The 21,840-nt window shown below is 38.8% G+C and overlaps 1 protein-coding gene across 6 annotated transcripts in view; it reads right to left on the bottom strand.

Moving 5' to 3' along the window:
• ercc6l2 (ERCC excision repair 6 like 2) overlaps positions 1 to 21,835 on the bottom strand; it is a 94,086-nt gene extending 72,251 nt beyond the window's left edge. For 3 of the 6 annotated variants that reach the window (XM_062972084.1, XM_008103213.3, XM_016990991.2), the window contains exons 1-5: positions 21,748 to 21,835; positions 14,357 to 14,418; positions 8,204 to 8,628; positions 4,668 to 4,784; positions 236 to 429 (exon numbers count right to left, since the gene is read on the bottom strand). In XM_062972084.1, the coding sequence (XP_062828154.1) occupies positions 236 to 429; positions 4,668 to 4,784; positions 8,204 to 8,628; positions 14,357 to 14,375 (755 nt within the window). In that variant the 5' untranslated portion in view covers positions 14,376 to 14,418; positions 21,748 to 21,835. Of the gene's footprint in view, positions 1 to 235; positions 430 to 4,667; positions 4,785 to 6,549; positions 6,571 to 8,203; positions 8,629 to 14,356; positions 14,419 to 19,799; positions 20,442 to 21,747 lie in introns of those variants that run through there. The other 3 variants (XM_062972085.1, XM_062972087.1, XM_062972088.1) reach the window with 3 other exon arrangements.
• Positions 21,836 to 21,840: the final 5 nt, after the last annotated feature.

The raw sequence follows: 21,840 nt of genomic DNA, 5'->3' as shown, positions 1-21,840 counted from the left end.
ATAGGTACCGCTCCAGTGGGAAGGTAACGGCGCTCCATGCAGTCATGCCGGCCACATGACCGTGGAGGTGTCTATGGACAACGCCGGCTCTTTGGCTTAGAAATGGAGATGAGTACCAACCCCCAGAGTCGGTCACGACTGGACTTAACGTCAGGAGAAACCTTTACCTTTACCTTTACCTAGGCTGTTAAAAGAAATACCCACTATATTCACAGCAATTGGATAATTCTGTTACCTGTTAAGTTCATCTAAAAAAAGGCGAAGTGTTTCATATGTTGTTAGCGCAATCTCACATTTTCCTTTCTTGATTCGATTCAGTTCATAGTCCTTTTTATTGCCATGCAAAACTATAACCTTGAAATAACCCCAAGTATCCAATTCATCTTTCCAGTTATAAAGCACAGAGAGTGGCGACACAATCAAGAAGATCTGAAAAGAAAAGCACATGATACTGCTGAATGGAAAATATATCAGAATACAAAATTCCCACACAGTTGCATTCAGTTGGCTGAAGTATGAAACCTATACTTTTCAATAGTCCAACTAGTGAAAAGCAAAAGAGAAACATTACTTCAATAAAATATAGTTAGTATTTCAAAAACATGGAAAACATTGCCTTTCATTCATATCTGGCTTATTCAAAGAGATGTTTTGAATCACAGAAACCATTAACCATATACAGACACCTGCCAGTTAACAGAACGCAAGACAAAGACATTAGGCTGGTAATGTTCAGTGAAAATAATTGTATAATTTATTATAATCAAATAATTTAGTGTATAATTTCCCATTAGCTGAAATTATCTGTACATATCTTCCCAGTTATATGCCCTTAGTTTTCTTTGCATCCTCTTCTACACAGTGTCATCAGACACTGCCCCCAATAGAGTAACATCCAATTTATAAAAATCCAGTATAGCATAAACACGAAAACACTGCCGGTAGCAATGCTCAGTCTGGTGGCTGGTTTCCATCTGGTTAGTAGCAAAGATAAAAACAATAATCTTTCTCATTCCCTGGTGGTGCATCTGTACTGTAGAATCAGTTTAAAACCACTTTAAGTGCCATGGCTCAATGCTATGGATTCATAAGAGATGCAGTTTGGTGAGGCACCTTTTTGGCTGAGAAGGCTAAAGATCTGCAAACCTACAACTCCCATAGAATTGAGCCATTACAGTTAAAGTGGTATCAAACTATATTAATTCTACCCTGGAGGATAACTGTGCAGTATTTGTTCTTAGTTGTTCATGAAAATTTTGCTATTATACAATGTATGACTCAATGCACAATTCATACAAAAGGCATTGTAAAAGACACAATTCACATGAGGTTTATATTAGCTCACATATAATTGAGTCAGTAAGCTGTGTAAACTGCAGAAATTAATCCTTGCTATAGTATATCTTCTCCAATAGGATTGAATACATGCCCTTAACCACGGTAAAAATCATAAATTTAACTTTAATCCAGGTTTCCTTTTGTAAATGCAGAAAAGAACAAACATCCTTTAAAAACATAGCACCCACTGGTGTTATTGCCACCACTCAGTGTGGTTTCAGAATAGTTTGAAAACACACCCAGCAGCAAAATACAATTCAGCATGTAAAATCAGTTAGATGTCGCACTATTGAACTAAATCCACTCAAACACAGTACCAACAAGGAGAAAATCACAATGGGCAGGGAACGGATACTTTTCCCCTTCTCTTTATTAACAGGCACCTTTAGCCATCTTGAATCTGTTGCAGAAACTATACTTCTACTTCCTCTGGGAGCAAAGAGGTCAATTTTGGTATTTTTACACATGTTATTTCACATGCTTCAAGAGGGTATCAGCTTGCGGAATACTCACTGCAGTATATTCTTTTTCTGCTACGAAAAATTGCCAACTGAAATGAGAACCCTCACTACCTGAATTTCTGCCTCCCAAAATGCATGAGTAAATGCATGTATTTCTCCATGTTTCCTTAATGCTTCTTCAAATATATTATGAATCCTTTGAAATTTATATCCATCATATTCTAGATATGTGAGGTTGCTTCAAATGCAAAATATCTACAATTTTCTTGCATTCCTAGCAAGGCACAATAGGATATGCTGTATGTGATTACAATTTTATAACGAGGGACCAAATGCTCTGTGTTCTATGATAATGTGTATGTTTCAAATAAGGACAAATACCCATTATACAATACACCACAAGAGTAGTTGTATCCTCTGACTCTACTTCCTCCATGATCTTGTGGGAGCTTAAGCTGAATCTCTTGTTCCTGTTTTCCAGGTCTTACAGTTTTAATAAAAATGAGTGAGAAATGTTTTGTAAGGCTTGAATTTTGTGTTCTTGGTGAAAACTGAGATCAAAAGCTTCAGAGAACAATTCCTCTTTCCCCAGAGTTTTAACAACAGTTTGAAAGTGTACTATGTAGTCAATATAGTCTCATATGATAGAGTTTAACTGAATTGAATTGCATTATATGAGACCAAAGTAATTATATAATGCAATTTCAAACTGCATTATATGGCAGTATAGATGGGGCCGTCAATGTTCACATTCTCCTGTGTTATGCTATGCTTTCAAAATAATGAAATGTCTTGGATATAATTCTAATTTTCAGAAACTGAATGCTCTAAAGATTTGCTCCTGAGGCCATTCTGGCTAACTACCTACATAATTAATCACTTTCAATTAATTACTGCATGAGTGAATGAAATTTCTCTTTGTACGGGGAAAAACAACTCTACAGAGTAGAAAGATTATATGATTATTTTTATTAGCAATTGTACTGTGTTTTAGGTCACATTTAATTTCCATGCAGATCTCAGATTTCCATATTACATAGCAGTAATTTCCACTGAAATATAAATCATTTCACAGAGTACTGATCAGTTTCAGGACTGCCTTAATACTTGCCTGTCAAAGCTTTCTACGAGTGCAGTGTTATCTATACCTATTTAGAACGAAGTGCCCTTGAGCTAAATGGGTTTTACTTCCAATAGAATTGTTTCTTAGCTCTAAAGCCCCTTCCACACAGCTGAATAAAATCCCACATTATCTGCTTTGAACTGGAATATATATAACAGTGTGGACTCAGATAACTCAGTTCAAAGCAGATATTGTGGGATTTTCTGGGTTATATAGCTGTGTGGAAGAGCCCAAAAATAACTCTAAGCTCTTCCTGAAATGTTACTAAAATAACGTTTTGGTTAGAACAATGGAATATAATAGAAATTGCTATACACCAGCTATTGGAGCAGTTATTAATGTGAAAGTGTTATTCCAAGAGTCAAAAAAAAAAAAAAAAGAGGCGATGCTGACAAAATGATCTCAGCAGACTTTGGGGACTTTGAGTGAGAAGGGGATGAGTACCTTACACTGCCATTTCAGAGTAAGACATCCCTCCTCCTCAAATCATAGGGCTACCCCTAAAACAAAACATTCTTGGCAAGATATTTGCAATAATGTTATTAGTTAGTCTCAAAAATGGTATAAGACAACTTTCTGCATTCATATAAAGCAATCTAACTGGTGTCCTCCAGATACCATTTTCAGCTAAAGACAATATTAACAGGAAGAGTCATGTGGATGAGGAGTGGGCCAGTTTGGAAGGCTGCTATAAGCTATTCTACGCAGAGCTAACATTTCCAGAAACTGCTTTTATTTGTAACCAGGAAAACAATTCTTCAAGACAGATACAAATGTATTTTAAATGCCACTAGCTGTTACCTACAGCTCCCAAGTGAAGCATCTCAAATCTCAAATGCACCATCAATGTGCTACAACCCATTCTGAATAATTAAACTGCCCTCTCACAGGCCTGGCATGGCAAGTATAAAAGTTTCGCACAATATATGTATGTGTCTGTGTTTTTTCAGAAAATCCGTATTTTTTTGTGTAATTTTTTTAAAGTCTCAAGTGTGAAACAGGGGACTGACCTAAAGCAATAGAAGACACTAGCCAGGCTATATACTGATATAACAATCTTAACCAAAATTACACAGATTTGGTTCAGGATTTTAATTAGGAAAATGTAGTAAGTGAGTCACATGCAGTTCCCACTCATTTTCACCCACCTCCAAGAGCCCCACATTTGAAAATATTCAATATAAAAAAACTGATTAATATAATAATGTAATTGGTAGTCTTTCTGCCCAGAAGTTGAAGACCTCGCTTCTTATCCAGGCTTTTAAGTGTTCATTGTCTTTGACAGAAGGCCTTTTAATCAGGGTGTGTGTTGCATGCTTAAAATTATTGTATTTTCATTGTCTTTTACAAAAATCCTTTAATAAGATTATTTTGACTTGTTTAATTGTTTTTTAAAAATGTTTATATTACCCGTTGTTACACTGTATTTTGCTTTAACTCATATCACGAGCTGCATGGTTCACATTCTGAAAGAAAACTGGAATATAAATTAAATTTAATGATCACAGACTCCACCAAGAGCATCTCTGAAGTGTCTTGCTATTCAAACTGTTTAATAATCAGAGAGGACCATATTCTGTGGTGAGGAGCAAGGAGAACCTCATTTTGAAACAGCAGCAACAATTCCCACTTTCTTTCCTGCATTTGGACAACATGTCACTAGTGGAAACTATGATTCAGAGAACCGCATACACATTGTGTCTATTCCACAACATCTTCAAAATGTGCTTAAATTCAAAACTTACTTTCTTTGGAACAGATGACATTTCATTTTTCATTGTTCTTAAAAATTCAGGCATGTTATTTTCAATATCAGCACGCGCCCCCTTTTTATTCAGCATTGCAGCCAGAAATGAAATAACCTAGGGAAGAAAAATATAGCATGAAGTATTCAGAAAATATGCAGTGATACCCAGGTAATATTTAGTACAAGATTTGATCTGGCAAACACATACTACTAAAACTCAACTTCTCAGAATCTTCATAATTATTCTGCCACCGAACTCCAGGCACAAACTTTCACCAGAATTTTTAAAGCTACAGATGCAATTAGATATAGAAGGACACATATAACACACAACTATGTAAAAGGTGAAGTATGGCTCCTGAATGCACTGAAAACGCCTTGATGTATAAAACGCTCATGGCCACAGACTATCTTCTACTCCTACTCCTTCAAAGAGAAAAGCATTACTTTCTTAAATATGTGAAAGGAACAGGAACTTTGGTCATCAGAACTAGAAATGTAGGTAAATTCCATCAATGTGCTGGCAAAGGTAAAGGGGAATATACATACTTCTGATGCAATATTCCATCTGCCCAAATATTTGTGATGCCTCCTTTCTTATAAGGGACATTTGTAGGGATGGGATACCAAGATGCTTGTTCATAAAGTTATTGTAAGCCTGCAAAACATGGAGCCTCTACAATTGTCCTCTCGACTTCTGGAAAGAATTCTGGAAGAAGCAAAGACCACCAGCATTGAAGTGATGATTCTTCGACTTAGCTGAACCAGTCACTTTGTCTGCAGCTACTTCATTTTCAACCAAAGAATGGAAAACAGAATGTCGGTGGACAACAGAGACTAAAAGATGGATTTAAAGCAAATATTTAAAAATGTGGAATAAACAGCGAGAACTGAAAAGCCCTGGTTCTCAAGCGTTCTAACTGGAGGTCAGCTGGTACCAACAGTGCTATGAATTTTGAAGAGGCACAACTAGAGGGCAAATTGAAAAAGCATACCAAGAGAAAGACACATCAGGTAAATCCTTGTTGTGATAGCCTTCCACTCTGAAATCTATGTCCTTAATGTGAAGGACTGTATGGATCCGGAATATGTCTTCACAGTCACTTAACTGCCAGACTCTACTTTTGGAAGATACTCATACTCGGCCCCAAGTGATCACCTCTGATGATGATGTAGGATGAGAGCCAGGGCATATTGGAAAGAACAGACAACCACTGGAGGAAGATTTCCAATGCAATTTGCTACATGGGATGGGTAAACATTGTCTTAATGACAACATCATTTCCTCCAACTGTAGACAGAATAAGAAATAAACTGACAAGCAACAGTTTAGGGGTTCCAAATTTTATGTGGAGTTGGGAAGATACTTATTTAAGTACAAGTTTTGGTGTGCTCCAGTTGTTATAGAATTAGTCAATATTAAGTGAATCAAGTTCACAAAATAGCTGTGTCTTCACCTAGATGTTTAATATTCAACTGGATGACCAGGCCTAAATTAAATGGGTTTTTTTTTAAAAGAAAAAATGTCACAATGACTATTTACACACCCTTTTGAAGTTTACAATGAAATTCAAACTGTTCCATAAAGAACATGCTTACAATGGGAATCCAAGTCTTCTCATCATGAGTCACAGCAAAAAGATTGAAAACTATTCAATGAAAATTGGGGGAGGCAAGTGGAAGTTATGGAATGGAACTGCAGAGTAAAGTAAGTCTGAATTACTGCTCAAACTATAGTTACATTTTTGGATTTCTCAAAAAAGCAGAGTAATATCTCAGTCTTGAAATGATGGAATGAATGACCATTATGAGAAAACAATGTTACAGACATCCTTCTCTTTGCTGAGAAGAAAGCATTTTCACAAGATATATTTTCTCACCTGTTATTTTGCAATGTGTGCTATACACCAATGTCTGGGAAAGAGCGTAATAGTATTTCCTAAAAGGCAAGACAAAAAAGGAAGTGGAAACCAGCCTCGTTACTAAAAGGACAGAGAGAAGGGCTATTATTTCCTTGGATATATTTCCCATTTGCTATTTAAGAAAGAACATAGGGTTTCTAATGGGGTTTTAAAAAGATTTTTCTAGCTGTCATGCAAAGAAAGTAACTTTTCCAAGCTCAGCCCCAATCTCACCAATTGCCTGCCTCCAGAGTTTAGGAAATATTGTGTAATAAATAGCAAAAGTCAACATTTTTGCAATTTTCTCAATATTACTAAAAGCTGAAAACGATGAAAGACAGACAGAAAGACAGACGATATGTCTGAGTATTAAAAATCTGTAGACTGTACCACAGGAAAGAGGAAAACAAACACTGTAAAGCTGTTTGTTCAGTTTAATTAATATTTAGATATTAATCTATTTAGATAGATCATCAAAGATGTTCTTATCAAGTCCCCCACACTACAAATTTGAGCTTTTTAGCAAAGTCAGATTGCTGTTCTAAAACTGTATGATGATTTTATTTTTAAATGAGAAGACTCAGGATATTTAAAGACTTACTGTTTTTAATCAATTGCTCTCCTGTTTCTCCCATTTGCTAACTACACAAAATCTCAATTTTAAATGCAATCCAGAGTCATTTATGGTATTAATAAAGCATTAATGAAACATTTTCCAAAACAACTTAATGACAGAGGAAATGCAGACAAAATGCCCTTAAAACATTGAGTGCTACACCAATGTGAAATCAAGGCTGTTTGGATTCATGCGAACTTTCCCATTTCCTACATACTTTTTTGAGACAAATCAGTTTTCCAAATTTTTTTTGTACTGTCAAAATGAAAATATAGCTTGCCTCAGTTTAGGGGGGAAAGTAGGAAAGAGTAGAAACAAACCATGGAAAAGACACCTTTTCCACATGATCATTTCCCTTATTGGTTGTAAAGAAGAATAAATAAATGACAGTGAACTACAGCACTGGAACTTTAATAAATATGAGGCTCTAACATTCAAAAGATGTCTACATCACTAGGGCATTACCCACTGGCTAGGCTAAGAATATGAGGACAGGGTGAAGATGTTCTGCCAAGAGAAAAAAGCCATGCCAGCAAAACAAGACATTTTAACTTTGCACACTAGCAGAAAGTGGGTTGATGTGTATAGCTAGTGGCATTTCTATGTACAGTGACTGTACTCAGGCCAACAAATTGGGCCTTCCAGGTTGGGCCAAGAGAATGATGAAGGATTTACAAACCCCTTTGTTCACTGGAGACATCTCTAGCACAGCTTGGAGCTAGTATAACTAACTAGAGGACCAATGTTTGTCAGTAATATAGAAAAGAAATGACAAAACATGCAGAATAGTGTTAGGGCTAGAGTCAAGACATAAACCATCTGTCCTGGTCAGAACAGACTGACAAGTCTTCAAAACTGCCTGAGAATCTAATATTACGTATGCCTCTTCCCTTTGTATTTCACTGTAAATGGCTGAACAAATTACTTTTTTTCAACATATAATTAAACCTATTCTTTCCTGTGAACAAAAAATCAATACATTAAAAGTATTTCCTTTCAAGAGGAGAGGAAATATACCTGTACTGTTTTCCCAAGTCCCATGTCATCTCCAAGAATACATCCACGTTTACGAACATAGTGACCATGTAAAAACTGGGCCCCTTCCCTTTGATAATCACGTAGGTATCGATTAATTGTATAAGGGATCTGATGTCCATCCTTTGACAACTGAAAGCCAACTGCAGGAGATGGAAGCCTTCTGTCAGGAAAGTAAGGCTTCTCCAAATCTTCATCATCAAATATTAAGTACTTTTTTGTATCTTTGGTGGTTTTGATCTTCTGTAGTTTTGTTACAAGTACTTTCTTTTCTTGAGAGGCCTCAAAAGAAACAATGGCAAAAAGCTTCCCATTTTTGTCTGTTTCCAAAGACGTTATTGTGGCATCACAAAGCTTTTCATTTTCATATAAAGGGACAAGGCACTTGTCTCCAACATGCCACTGGTCTGTAAAGAAGACATACAAAGAAAATAATTCAGACAATCAAAATAAATGTACTGAAGTACATTTGCCTTTGTCCATCATGGGGAAAATGTTTGTTCAACAGAACACAAAGAAACAGGATTTATTTTTTAAAAGGACCAATGTTGCATTTTTAAAAGATACTTCCATTACTCAATCTAAGAACAATGCAAGATAAAAATAATAAATAACTAGTCAGTATTGTCTGTTTGACAAGTGTCTCTTTCCCAAACTTCAGTCTACATGGGAAATGAAATATATAAAACATTCATGAAATAGTTATACTTTTAATATCAATACAAACAGACCATTAACACAAAGTGAAGACAAAATGTACAAGCAAATGTTTTAAAAAGGAAAGTTTAACATTAACATAATTTTAAAAGAATGTTTCAAATTAATTTTAAAACAACCTTATGGGCATAATGCTTTATAATGACGAAAGACGCTTTTCACTTGGAACTGACATGTTATGTGCCGTTCTCCAAATAATGCTATCCACAGTTTTGCAAATGTGTAATCTCAGGGGTTATTGAAATTAGTTCTAGTAGTTATATACAAAAGCATTGGGATAACCCTGAAATTCTACAGTTTAATTTCTCTTGCGGATGCTTTAAAGCAGTGGTTCTCAACCTGTGGATTCCCAGGTGTTTTGATCTACAACTCCCAAAAATCCCAGTTTACCAGGTGTTAGGAAAACATCTGGGGACCCACAGGTTGAGAACCACTGCTTTAAAGAGTTTTGTGTAGATATAAACTGATATATTTAAACGTAAAATTTTAAATGAAAATCAGACTAATAAGTAATACAGTAGAGTCTCGCTTATCCAACGTAAACGGGCCGGCAGAACGTTGGATAAGCGAATATGTTGGATAATAAGGAGAGATTAAGGAAAAGCCTATTAAACATCAAATTAGGTTATGATTTTACAAATTAAGCACCAAAACATTATGTTATACAACAAATTTGACAGAAAAAGTAGTTCAATACACAGTAATGCTATGTAGTATTTACTGTATTTATGAATTTAGCACCAAAATATCACGATATATTGAAAACATTGACTACAAAAATGCGTTGGATAATCCAGAACGTTGGATAAGCGAGTGTTGGATGAGTGAGACTCTACTGTACTAGAGGGGAAAGCTGTGTTTCTCAGAATCATTTGCATTTCCTGGTGATGGGGAACACATAGATTTCCAGATTGTAACTTTCATCATTCCTGGTTACTTTAGCCATAACTGATGGAGTAATACTTCAATCACATCCCAATGGTCCAACTTCTCTTGCACCATTTTACTGGTGTTTTCCTCATACAAAAGTGACATATCTAAAAAGAAGGAACCTGTTGTACCTATGAAGACTTTCTAAATGAGCTAGAACTCTGGGTTTCCCACATTCTGACTTGCATGGAGAACATCAACAGATGCACCTGGCTCTCCTTTTCAAAACTATCATTCTCACATGAGAAAAGCAAAAAAGGGAAGGAAGAAAGCTTCCCTTTTGTGTGTTGAGTCAGACATTTTGGTAAACCCTGGCATTTTTTTAGCCCTGGCATTCCCCCAAGAGCCCACATGGACTGCCAAAATTGCTTTTACAAATGAGAAACAACAAAGGTGGATGAATACACTGAGATTCACTCATGTTTTTGAAAAAATGGGCGGAAGAGGAGTTTGTTTTAAAAATGCAGAGAAGATTCCAAGAGAAGCTGTTTACTTTTCCTCACCCAACAAGGGTGGTCCAGAAAGAATTATAGGTGGAAAGGTAGTGTTTTGTTGGGGATAAAAGTAGTATAAAACTTCATAGGATACTTGAAAGCATTTAGACTGATTCCAAGTTGGTGTTACACAAGAGGGATAGGAGGAAGTTCTTACATGTGGCAGAGGTGGGATCAATGTTCTTACTAACCATAAGGATTGACATTTCAGAGGGTCAAATGCCTTAGATTTGGTTAAATAAAACTATCTTTACACAATTAAACAAATAAAAATCCTGAAATGTTTATAACTCAAAATATATAATGCTAGTCATGATCTGGAAAGCCCTATAAAGCTCAGATCTAGGTTTTCTGAAGGACCATATATCAATATGTGCATGCTTTTCTGTTTTCGGAGGAGGCCCTTCTCTCTAACTACAGACGCATCTGGTTAGAATACAGTAGAGTGTCTTCTCAGTATTTTGTAGCTCATGAAGCCCTTCCTTGATTTGAGTCTGGTGGGAGGAGGGTGATAGCCATGCAGTGGGTGGCTTTCACAATGTTCGACCTTTTTTCTCTCACCGTTAGCAGCAACTTCCCGTCGCACGTCAGGAGGGGCAGTGCCAGCTAACTTGTAGAGTTTATCAACAGGTGTAGGTTTAAGGCATCCTGTGATGATTCTGCATGTTTCATTCAGTGCTATGTCCACTTGCTTTGCATGGGCAGACTTGTGCCAAACAGGACAGGCATACTCTGCAGTTGAGAAAGACAAGGCCAGGGCTGATGTTCTTATTACTTGTGGGTCTGCTCCCCATGCGCTGCCAGTCAGTTTCCGCAGGATGTTATTGCATGCAGCTACTTTGTGCTTGGTGTTCATGCAGTGTTTCCTATATGTTAGTGTTCGGTCTAAGGTGACACCAAGGTATTTAGGATGGAAACAGTGTTCGAGCTCTTGGCCTTCCCAAGTAACTTTCAGTTTCCTGTTGGCTTCGCAGTTACGTAGGTGGAAAGCACACACTTGTGTCTTGGCAGGGTTAGGCTTCAGGTGGTTCTCTTTGTAGTAGCTGGAGAGATCTTTCAAGGCATTGGTGAGTTGCTTTTCAACTGTTTCAAAATCTTTCGCTTGTGTTGTAAGGCCAAGGTCATCAGCATATATAAAGCTCTTTGTGAGTGGTGGTTGTGGCTGATCGTTCGTGAAGATATTAAATAAGGTTGGTGCAAGAACGCTGCCTTTGGGTAAACCATTCTTTTGCCTCCTCCATCTGCTTTTCTGGCCCTGAAACTCCACATAGAAGCTGCGGTTTTCTAAGAGGGTCTGGACAGTTTTTGTAAAGTCAAAGTCCCGGGTGATATGGTAGACTTTATGCAGCATTTTTCTATGTTGCACCGTGTCATAGGCTGCCGTAAGGTCCACAAAAACTGTTCCCGTAATGCAGCCTTTCTCATAGCCTTCCTCGATATGCTCAGTCAGATGAAGAATTTGACCTGTACAGTTTTTCCCTGGTCTGAAACCTGCTTGTTGTGGAATAAGCTTGGGTTCGATAACAGGTCCTAGTCGATTTAATAGCATCCTCTCATAGACTTTATATAGATAACATAAGAGGGAGATTGGTCGATAGTTCCTGGCATTGGAGGCATCTTTACCAGGTTTTAAAATGGCAATGATCTTAGTTTTCCTCCATGCTCTGGGAATCTGTTTGTGTGCCAGGCATTGATTGTAGAATTTCAAAAGCCAGTTTTCAGCTTTGGCCCCCAAGTGTTTGATTTGCTCCATCATCAGGTCATCTAGGCCAGGTGCTTTACCAGTCTTACATCGCTTGATGGCTTCTCTGAGTTCTTTCAGGTTTAGAGGAGAAGGTGGGTTTCAAGTTCTGGCACCCTGTTGATTTTCATCTTTATTCTGCTGCAGTTGGTTTTCCCATTCTGAATTAGCTGGTGAGCTATCTGATCTGGTGTCACGTTCGCGTGTCCAGGGTTGACCAGAGGGTCACTATCCAGGCGTCTCAGCAATTGCCAGGCTTTTCGGCTACTCTTGGACATGTCCAGGTTCTCAAGCAGCTCTATCCAACGGTCTTTCTTAGCATTAGCTAAGGCTGTAGATAGTTTTTGGCCTGCTGCTATAGTCCCATCACTGTATGGGTTCTCTTGAAATGATCTGAGATATTCTTGTAGCTGATTTAGTGATTCTTCGTTTAGGCCTGGTAGGTAGCTTGTGCAACAGCCTCTAGGGATTGAGAGCCTTGAGGATCTTTTCACAGCTTCTACGAACAGGTCATAATTTTCTATAGAAGGTTCTATATCAGAAATAGCAGCTTCCAAGGTCTCTGTAAACTTTGTCCAGTTAGCTTTATTGAAGTTATATCTTCTGCGGAATGGGACACTTTTCGGTCTTACAGCTGCATATGCTACGCAGCATATTGGTCTGTGTTGTGTGTTAGGTATTGGGCTTAATACCCTTTTGGTGCATTGGTGGCTTATGCTTTCCTTTACAAAAATCAGATCAGGGTTATAACCACGCTTCCATCAGCCGCTATTAAATGATGGTGGTAATTTACTGTCATGAAGGAGGCTCATTCTACTATTGTCGGCCCACGTTAGAACTGCTTCGCCATTTCTATCATCTTCGTCATAGCCCCAGATACAGCTGTGGCTATTGAAATCTCCCACAACAAAATGGGCTTCATGATTGTGGCAACTGGTTGGGGGTGTAAAATAGAAATAATCCCCAGGTGGTTTATAGAGTGATGATACGGTGCAACTATCAAGTTCCACAGATAAGATTTCAATATTGCAGCAGCAAGGGTGTCTCTCTGGGCAGCTAAACCTGGCAATTCTAACTGGATGGCCCCCCCAAGAGGGTCTTCCTCCAGGGGCAAACCAAGAATGGGCAACTTGGAAGTCCCTGAACAGACTCAGAAGTGGAGTGGGCAGTTCAAAAGACAACTTGGCAAGGTGGCACTACCTGGAGGAATCCTCCACCTTGTGTGACTGTGGAGCTGAACAAACAACTCAGCATATGTATGCTTGCCCACAATGCCCTGCCTCATGTACGGAGGAGGAGTTGTTTAAAGCTACAGACAATGCGGTTGCTGTTGCCCGCTTTTGGTCCAAAACTATTTAGTTGCTTGTGATTTCTTTTTCTTTTTTTATTTCCATTATTTGAAATGTATTTGTTGTACAATGCTTTTGACACGAAATAAATATTTTGTAGCTGTTAACTAAGGGGAAGTCAACATAGACTTATAGTGTCCCCATGAATGAGAGACCTCCATGCCATCCTACCATTATCAGCCCTGCACATTTCTTGCAGACTGAGGGCCATGGCTTCTTTGACTGGATAGAATTTCCCTGGAATGTGGGTTCCTCTTCTCCTGTTGCCTTCAGCCTCATCAAACATTGTCTTTTCTAGTGCATTGCATCATCTCATGACATGGCCAAAGTATGACAGTTTCAGAACATTTTGGCTTCTAGGGAAAGTTAAGCTTGATGTGCTCTAAGACCCATTTATTTGTCTTTTTAGCAGCTTGGACATCTGGCATTTAACTTCTCAAATTGTGCTGTACTCTTTAGATATGTTGTTTTTCTTTTTGTGGTCATACTTTAACTATTTTTAAATTAAATATATTTTTAACATTTGAATGTTATAAACCTTTTGTTGTATCTATTTTAAAGTGGGGAATATGGGATATAAATATGGTTATAATAATAACTGATATCTGTTCAGAAACAGGTCTTACTAAATTTAGTAACTTTAAAGCAGGTAAGTCAAAGTATATTGCAGCCCAAGGAAATTTTTATTCCATGTAATTAAGTGAGCCATATTGTCCAGTAAACATACTTACTATGAGACTATGTGACTGCTATAATATGCACACTAACCTGGGGAAACTCCCCTAATGCTTCTTACTTCTGAGTAAAGGCACAGAAGACTGACATGAAAATAATATTAGATTAGAACTAAAACCAATGTATTTTTCTCTTTTAAGGTACAGTAACTGTTATATAAATAACTCACCTGATTGATTATCACACATTCCTACTTAAGCATGTAAGTATGGATGCCCAACACCTTTAAATCTGGAAAAGGCAAGTATAGAAAAACAGCTATATTTACAACATGTTAGACGAGTATCATTAACAGCATAAAGCAATAGAGAAATAGAAGAAAGTGCTTTCGATCTGACAGTTATTACATAGAAAATCCTGGAATGAGGTTGAGTCCTGGATGATGATTAGACAAATCACAGACCACTGATGCACATTAAGGGCTTTCTTTCATGCATTTTGTGGCAGTTTCTTGCTTAGCCACCACAGTTAAAAGCTAACTGCAAACGGCATTAAATGGTCAATGCAGATGGGACCTAACGTTGGTGCCTTCAATATTCATATGAATTAGAATGAGGGAAGAGGAATCTATCCCTTTTAAAATGTGATTTATTTAGGTATTTTGAAGCCATCTTGTAAACTAAGTTCACCAAATGTAGCAATCAAAAGACTAAAATAATTACAATAGAACTTAATATTTAAAAATATATAATAGTGAAGAAAATATTAATATCAGCATAAAAATATTCTAGAGTTGCAGGAATAAGCTATCAATAAAACATTCTTCACCTACCTTAGAAACATTAATTGCCTCTACTGTAAAATATGGTGATGCATTTTAAATTTTGCCCTGTTTTTAAAAAGATGTTATGGCAAGAAATATAGCACATGTCTAATGCAGTGCTGTTCAAAGGGGTGGTTTCTGGATCAGTGCCAGTCCCTAAGCCATTGGCTGCCAGTTCCTTGAAAGTTTCCAGGGAAGAAACTGCACCAAATAGCTATACATTTAGTGCAGGTTCACCAGCATGTTGGGGGGGAAATAATTCCCCACATCAGACAACATATGTATACCATGCCCATTTATTTAAAATTTTCAAAACAGACCATACAAAACAGTAGTGTTTTAGAATTTAGGAAGGGTCTGTTTTTGGCATTCCTGCCTCAAAATCTATCTCTTAGATCAGCATCCTGCTTCCTATTAGTAAGCAATGGCTTACAAGAGTCAAAACTGAGACTGGATCTACATTGCCATACAATGCAGTCTGAATCTGCATTATATAACGGTGTCAATCCATCCTTAGGCCAAACAAGTGTTGCAAGATTCGGAAAGTTGCCATCCAAATGATATCAGGATGGTCATGCAAACCCTACTCTTGCAAAAAAGGAAGACCATAAACAGACATGAAAAGACACCTCTCTTTTTGTTGGTAATAGATGGCATCTAAAACTATACTGTCTGAACATGGAGGCAATAGAAAACTATCAAGATTAGCAGTCACTGATCCCCCTCATCATTTTGCTTCATTTTCTTTTGAAGCTTCTTCTAAATTCAATACTACTTATTTTGTGGGAAGGAATTCTAGTATCTCACTATCCATTAAGAAATACATCATGATACATGAAACCATGGATAAGAAACCCTATTGGACTTCTGGCTAAAGAAAACCACAAAATCGCACTGAGGCTGTTAGGAATTGTGGGAGCTGAAGTCCAAAAAACCCGATGGGCCAAAGTTTACCCATGCCAGATATGTACAATGGCACAGTAATATGGCATCCTCACAAAAAATGAGAAAATCAAGGTTTGCTTAGGGATTTTTTTCCTGCAAATATTTTTGAGCAGCGGTCAGTTGAATCTAACGATGCAGAAACCATGGATCTGGACCTGGAATCTGCTTGGATCTGATTCCACGGTTGCCATAGATGATGATGATAATTTTATTCTTATATCCCACCACCATATGGGCAGCTTACATACGGGACAAAATGCCCACAAGACACAATTATAAGACATCCATTAAAGCAAAACACAAAACAAAAACATAATAAAATAAACAATCAAGATAAAAACAAAATTAAACTAAAACGTATCAATATAAAACAGCAGCAATGGAACCCAATCAAAATCATGCTCAGCAAAACCAATAACCAGTAATACAATGGGCATGACCAGGCTATAAAAGGGTCGGGCACGGGATTTTACAAGCGGCATACCATAGGGCTGGGGTACTGGATGAAGTGCAGAGAACAAATTATTATCAGGGAACCTAGGGACTGGGGATTTATAACTAGGGACTAGGCATTCTCAAATACTAGCTGAAACGTCCAGGTTTTCAAATCCCTACGAAAGGAGGACAGTGTGGGAGCTTGCCTAATCTCTCTTGGAAGGGTGTTCCAAAGTCAGGGGGCCACCACCAAGAGGGCCCTCTTCCTCATCCCCACCAACCATGCTTGTGACAGTGGTGGAAGCGAGAGGAGGGCCCCCCTGGCAGATCTTAGAGCCCATGCCGGTTAACAGGGGAAGATGCTGTCCTGAAGACAGGCAGGTCCTGAACCATTTAGAGCAATGGTTCTCAACCTGTGGGTCTCCAGGTGTTTTTGGCCTACAACACCCAGAAATCTCAGCCAGTTTACCAGCTGTTAGGATTTCTGGGAACTGAAGGCCAAAACACTTGGGGATCCACAGGTTGAGAACCACTGCTTTAAGGTTTTATAGGTCACTAGCTGTGCCCGGCCACACGTTGCTGTGGCGAAGTATGGTGGCATGGGAAATAAAGTATTGAGGAATTGGTGGTATTTAAGGTAAAGGGTAAACGTTTTCCCCTGACGTTAAGTTCAGTCATGTCTGACTCTGGGGGTTGGTGCTCATCTCCATTTCTAAGCCGAAAAGCCGGCGTTGTCCGTAGACTCCTCCAAGGTCATGTGGGATGACTGAATGGAGCGGCGTTACCTTCCCGCCAGAGCAGTACCTATTGATGCACTCACATTTGCATGTTTTTGAACCTCTGGGTTGGCAGAAGCTGGGGCTAACAGTGGGGGCTCTCTCCGCTCCCCCAATTCAAACCTGCGGCCTTTCGGTCCAGAAGTTCAGCAGCTCAGCTGCGCCATCAGGGGATATTATTTCCTAAAGATTGTGAATATACAATATTTCTGATTGGTTTTTTTGTCTGTTGGAGGCAAGTATGAATGCTGCAATTAGGAAAAATGATTAGGATGTAATGGCCTTGCAGCTTTAAAGCCTGGCTTTTTCCTCCCTGAGTGATTTTTTTTGTTGGGAGGTGTTAGCTGGCCCTGATTGTTTCCTGTCTGGAATTCCCTTGTTTTCAGAGTGGTGTTGTTTGTGATATTTTATGTGCTTCTACTGTCTGTGGCCCTAAGAAAACAGAGGATTTGCCAGACTTTGATGATGGGAATACTTTGTTGGGAGGTGTTAGCTGGCCCTGATTGTTTCCTGTGTGGAATTCCCATTTATTTACTGTCCTGGTTTTAGAGATTATATTGTTCTGCATTATCCTATCCCATAATTATTTCATATTAAAGTAGAATCTCACTTATCCAACATTTGCTTATACAATGTTCTGGATTATCCAACGCAGTCTGCCTTTTCATAATGAATGTTTTTGTATTCATTGTGATATTTTAGTGGTAAATTTGTAAATACAGTACAGTAGAGTCTCACTTATCCAACATAAACGGGCCGGCCGAACGTTGGATAAGCAAATATGTTGAATAATAAGGAGGGATTAAGGATAAGCCTATTAAACATCAAATTAAGTTATGATTTTACAAATTAAGCACCAAAACATCATGTTAGACAACAAATTTGGCAGAAAAAGTAGTTCAGTACACAGTAATTCTATGTAGAAATTACTGTATTTATGAATTTAGCACCAAAATATCACAATATATTGAAAGCATTGACTACAAAAATGCGTTGGATAATCCAGAACGTTGGATAAGTGAGTGTTGGATAAGTGAGACTCTACTGTAATTACTACATAGCATTACTGCGTATGGAACTACTTTTTCTGTCAAATTTGTTGTATAATATGATGTTTTGGTGCTTAATTTGTATAACGATTACCTAATTTGATGTTTAATCGGCTTTTCCTGAATCCCTTCTTATTATCCAACATATTCACTTATCCTGCCGGCCTGTTTATGTTGGATAAGTGAGAGTCTACTGTATATTGATAATCTTATATTCTCTGCTTAGAACTGGATTATATGAGGCCTCTTCTTCACAGCTATATAAAATGCACACTGAAGTGGATGATATGGTAGTGTGGAGTCAAGATAATCCAGTGCAAAGCAGATAATATAAGATTATAAATGGGTTATATAGCTGTGTGGAAGGGCCTTGAGTCTACACTGTCATATAATCCAGTGAAAATTAGATAATCTGTGGAAGAAGCCTAAGTAAGGCCTAAATCTGCCTGTCCCCTAACTGAACCCTGGCTGTCCCTTGGTTGCTAGGAGACGAAGTGGGAAGAGATTAGCCCTCTAAACTGGCAGCAATTGGATAAAAAAAATTATTGCTCTCCCTCTAATTAGGACTTTATTTTTCTTTTCTTTTTGTTGTATCAACCTTGAGGCGTGGATGATGGGTTGTGTTGTCAAATTTCGAGGTTGGGGGGCCTGTACTTTTGTTGTTTTGTGAATCGCCGTGATGCCATCACTCTTTTATATACAGTAGAGTCTCACTTATCCAAGCTAAAGTGGCCGGCAGAAGCTTGGATAAGCGAATATCTTGGATAATAAGGAGGGATTAAGGAAAAGCCTATTAAACATCAAATTAGGTTATGATTTTACAAATTAAGCACCAAAACTTCATGTTATACAACAAATTTGACAGAAAAAGTAGTTCAATACGCAGTCATGTTATGTTGTAATTACTGTATTTACGAATTTAGCACCAAAATATCATGATGTATTGAAAACATTGACGACAAAAATGGCTTGGATTATCCAGAGGCTTGGATAAGCGAGGCTTGGATAAGTGAGACTCTACTGTATATAGATAACCAGCACTTTGAATTGGGACCGGAAACTTATTGGCAGCCAGTGGAACTGCTTTAATAGGGACATCATGAGCTCCCTACAATTAGCTCCAGTTAGAAGCCTAGCTGCCAACCTTTGAACCAAATGCAGTTTCCAAGCCATCTTCAAAGGTAGCCCCACATAGAATGCACTGCAGCAACCCAATCTGGATGTGACCAAGACATTGACCACTTTGGCCAAATCAGGCTTCTCTGTTGGGTGAGTGGGCTTGTTAACAAAAGACCCTCCCCATAAATGTATAACAGAGTAACTTATTAGCAGCATGACCCAGCACCAGTAGCCAAAAGTGATAAAAAGAACAAGAACAAACAGATCAATGTTATCTCTTCCTTAGGAGGCTTTTCTTTATAGCAAAATAATATTATTTATCTATTTATGACTATTTTATCCTGCCTTTCTAAACCCCGGTGGGGACTCAAGGCAGCTTCATAACATAGGCAATGCCTTTAAAAACATAGTACAATAAAAATAACCATACAATTAAAGCATTTAAATCCATACAAGTTATGTTGTATATGGTAACACTATTTACAAAAACAAGGTTTCTATAACACAAATAAAGTTCACTTCAACCTGGGGCTTCTGTCACCAAAGCTTCACACACCAGGTCTTCTCACACAAGAGGCCAACTTCACACATGAGCATCAAGTGTTCAGGACTCCCAGATTACGGATCTGTGTCCTCGGGGGAGTGTAACCCCATCAAGCACAGGTTGCCACCCTATACTCTGGTCGGCCTTGTGACTGACCAGGAGGACCTACATCTTGTCTGAATTAAGCTTCAGCTTGTTATCCCTCATTCAGTCCATCATCAAACTCCATTGAGGCTCACACGGTATCCTTTCTTACATAAAAACGGCAAAAACAATATTTGATGTTTGTGGATGAAGAGGAGCATTTAAAATCACATTCAACTGAACCCATAAAGACACAATCTATCGAAACAGAGAGACTATACTGTAACCAAACTATTGGTTTGGTTACAGCTAAACTTGCTGTCAGCACTGCATGGCATGCAATTAAACTGTCTCTATTTGACATTTAGGAAAAGAAGGCAGAAATTAATGAGTGAACATCACAGATGAACTGAGACGATGACTGCTAATGAAATGCCTTTCCCTACATAGCTGAATCTCTTACATGTTTACTCAGGGCGCTTCTACATTGTAGAATTAATGCAGTGGGTTGCTGTGAGTTTTCCGGGCTGTATGGCCATGTTCCAGAAGCAGTCTTTCTGGATGTTTCACCTGCATCTTTGGCAGGCATCCTCAGAGGTTGTGAGGTCTGGTGGAAACTGGGCAAATGGGGTTTATATATTTGTGGAATGTCCAGGCTGGGAGAAAGAACTCTAGTCTGTTTGAGGCAGGTGTGAATGTTTCAACTGGCCATCTTGATTAGCATTGAATAGTCTTTCATCTTCAAGGTCTGGCTGCTTACTATCTGGGGGACTCCTTTGTTGGGAGGTGTTAGCTGACCCTGATTGTTTCCTGTCTTGAATTCCCGTTTTCTGAAGCTCAGTGTTGCTTTCTACCTTAACAAGCATGCAGTGCTTACTCCTGGCTAAACATGCATAGCAAGGAGAGGAATGAGCTCCCGCTGTTAGCCCCAGCTTCCACCAACCTAGCAGTTCAAAAGCATGCAAATGTGAGTAGATCAATAGATACCGCTCCAGCGGAAAGGTAACGGTGCTTCATGCAGTCATGCTGGCCACATGACCTTCAGCTTAGAAATGGAGATGAGCACCACCCCCCACCACCCCGAGTCGGACAAAACTGGACTTAATGTCAAGGGGAAACCTTTACTTAACCTAAACATGCATAAGATTGCCCTGCACATGTAAAATGACCTGAGAAGACATGAATCAATCAGGGTCAGCTAACACCTCCCAACAAAGGATTCTCCTATGCAGGAATCAGTCCAGCCTTGAAGCTGAAAGGCTTTTCAATGCTGATCAAGGTGTTTAATTGCAACATTCACACTTGTCTCCAACAGAGAGTACTTTTACCACCCTGGACCTTCCACAGATATAGAAATCCCCCTTTCCAATATTCTTCACATCCTCTGAGGATGCCTGCCATAGATGTGGGTGAAACGTCAGGAGAGAATGCTTCTGGAACATGGCCATACAGCCCGTAAACTCATAGCAACCCAGTGATTCCATGCAAGCCTTCGACAATACAGAGAATGAATGCAGTTTGACACCACTTTAACTGTCATGGCTCAAGGCTGTGGATGCCTAGGACTTGTAGTTTGCACTCCTTGGCAGAGAAGGCCAAAGATCATACAAAACCCACAATTCCCCAGAATTCCCCAGCATTGAGCCAGGGCAGTTAAAGTGGTGCCAAAGTGCATTAATTCCACAATGTAGATCTACACCAATAAGGGAAAGTCTAGCGACGGAAAGGCCTGAGAGCGACGGTGCCCTTTTCTCTTCAACTGGCCTGACACCAACTGGAGGAGGAAAAGGAGGAGACCCCTCTGCTGCCTAACTCCCGCGCAAACACGCGCACGCGCAGACGCACCCCGCGCGCGAGCCCACGGCCCTCGCCGCTTCCGAACCTTCCGGGATTTCAGCACCAGCCCCGCTTTCCTTCAGTCAGCCACCGGCGAACTCT

Source organism: Anolis carolinensis, chromosome 2 (genome assembly GCF_035594765.1).
Source record: "Anolis carolinensis isolate JA03-04 chromosome 2, rAnoCar3.1.pri, whole genome shotgun sequence".
In the NCBI taxonomy this organism is placed as follows: Eukaryota; Metazoa; Chordata; class Lepidosauria; order Squamata; family Dactyloidae; genus Anolis; species Anolis carolinensis.
This window is presented reverse-complemented; position numbering and strand designations above follow the sequence as displayed.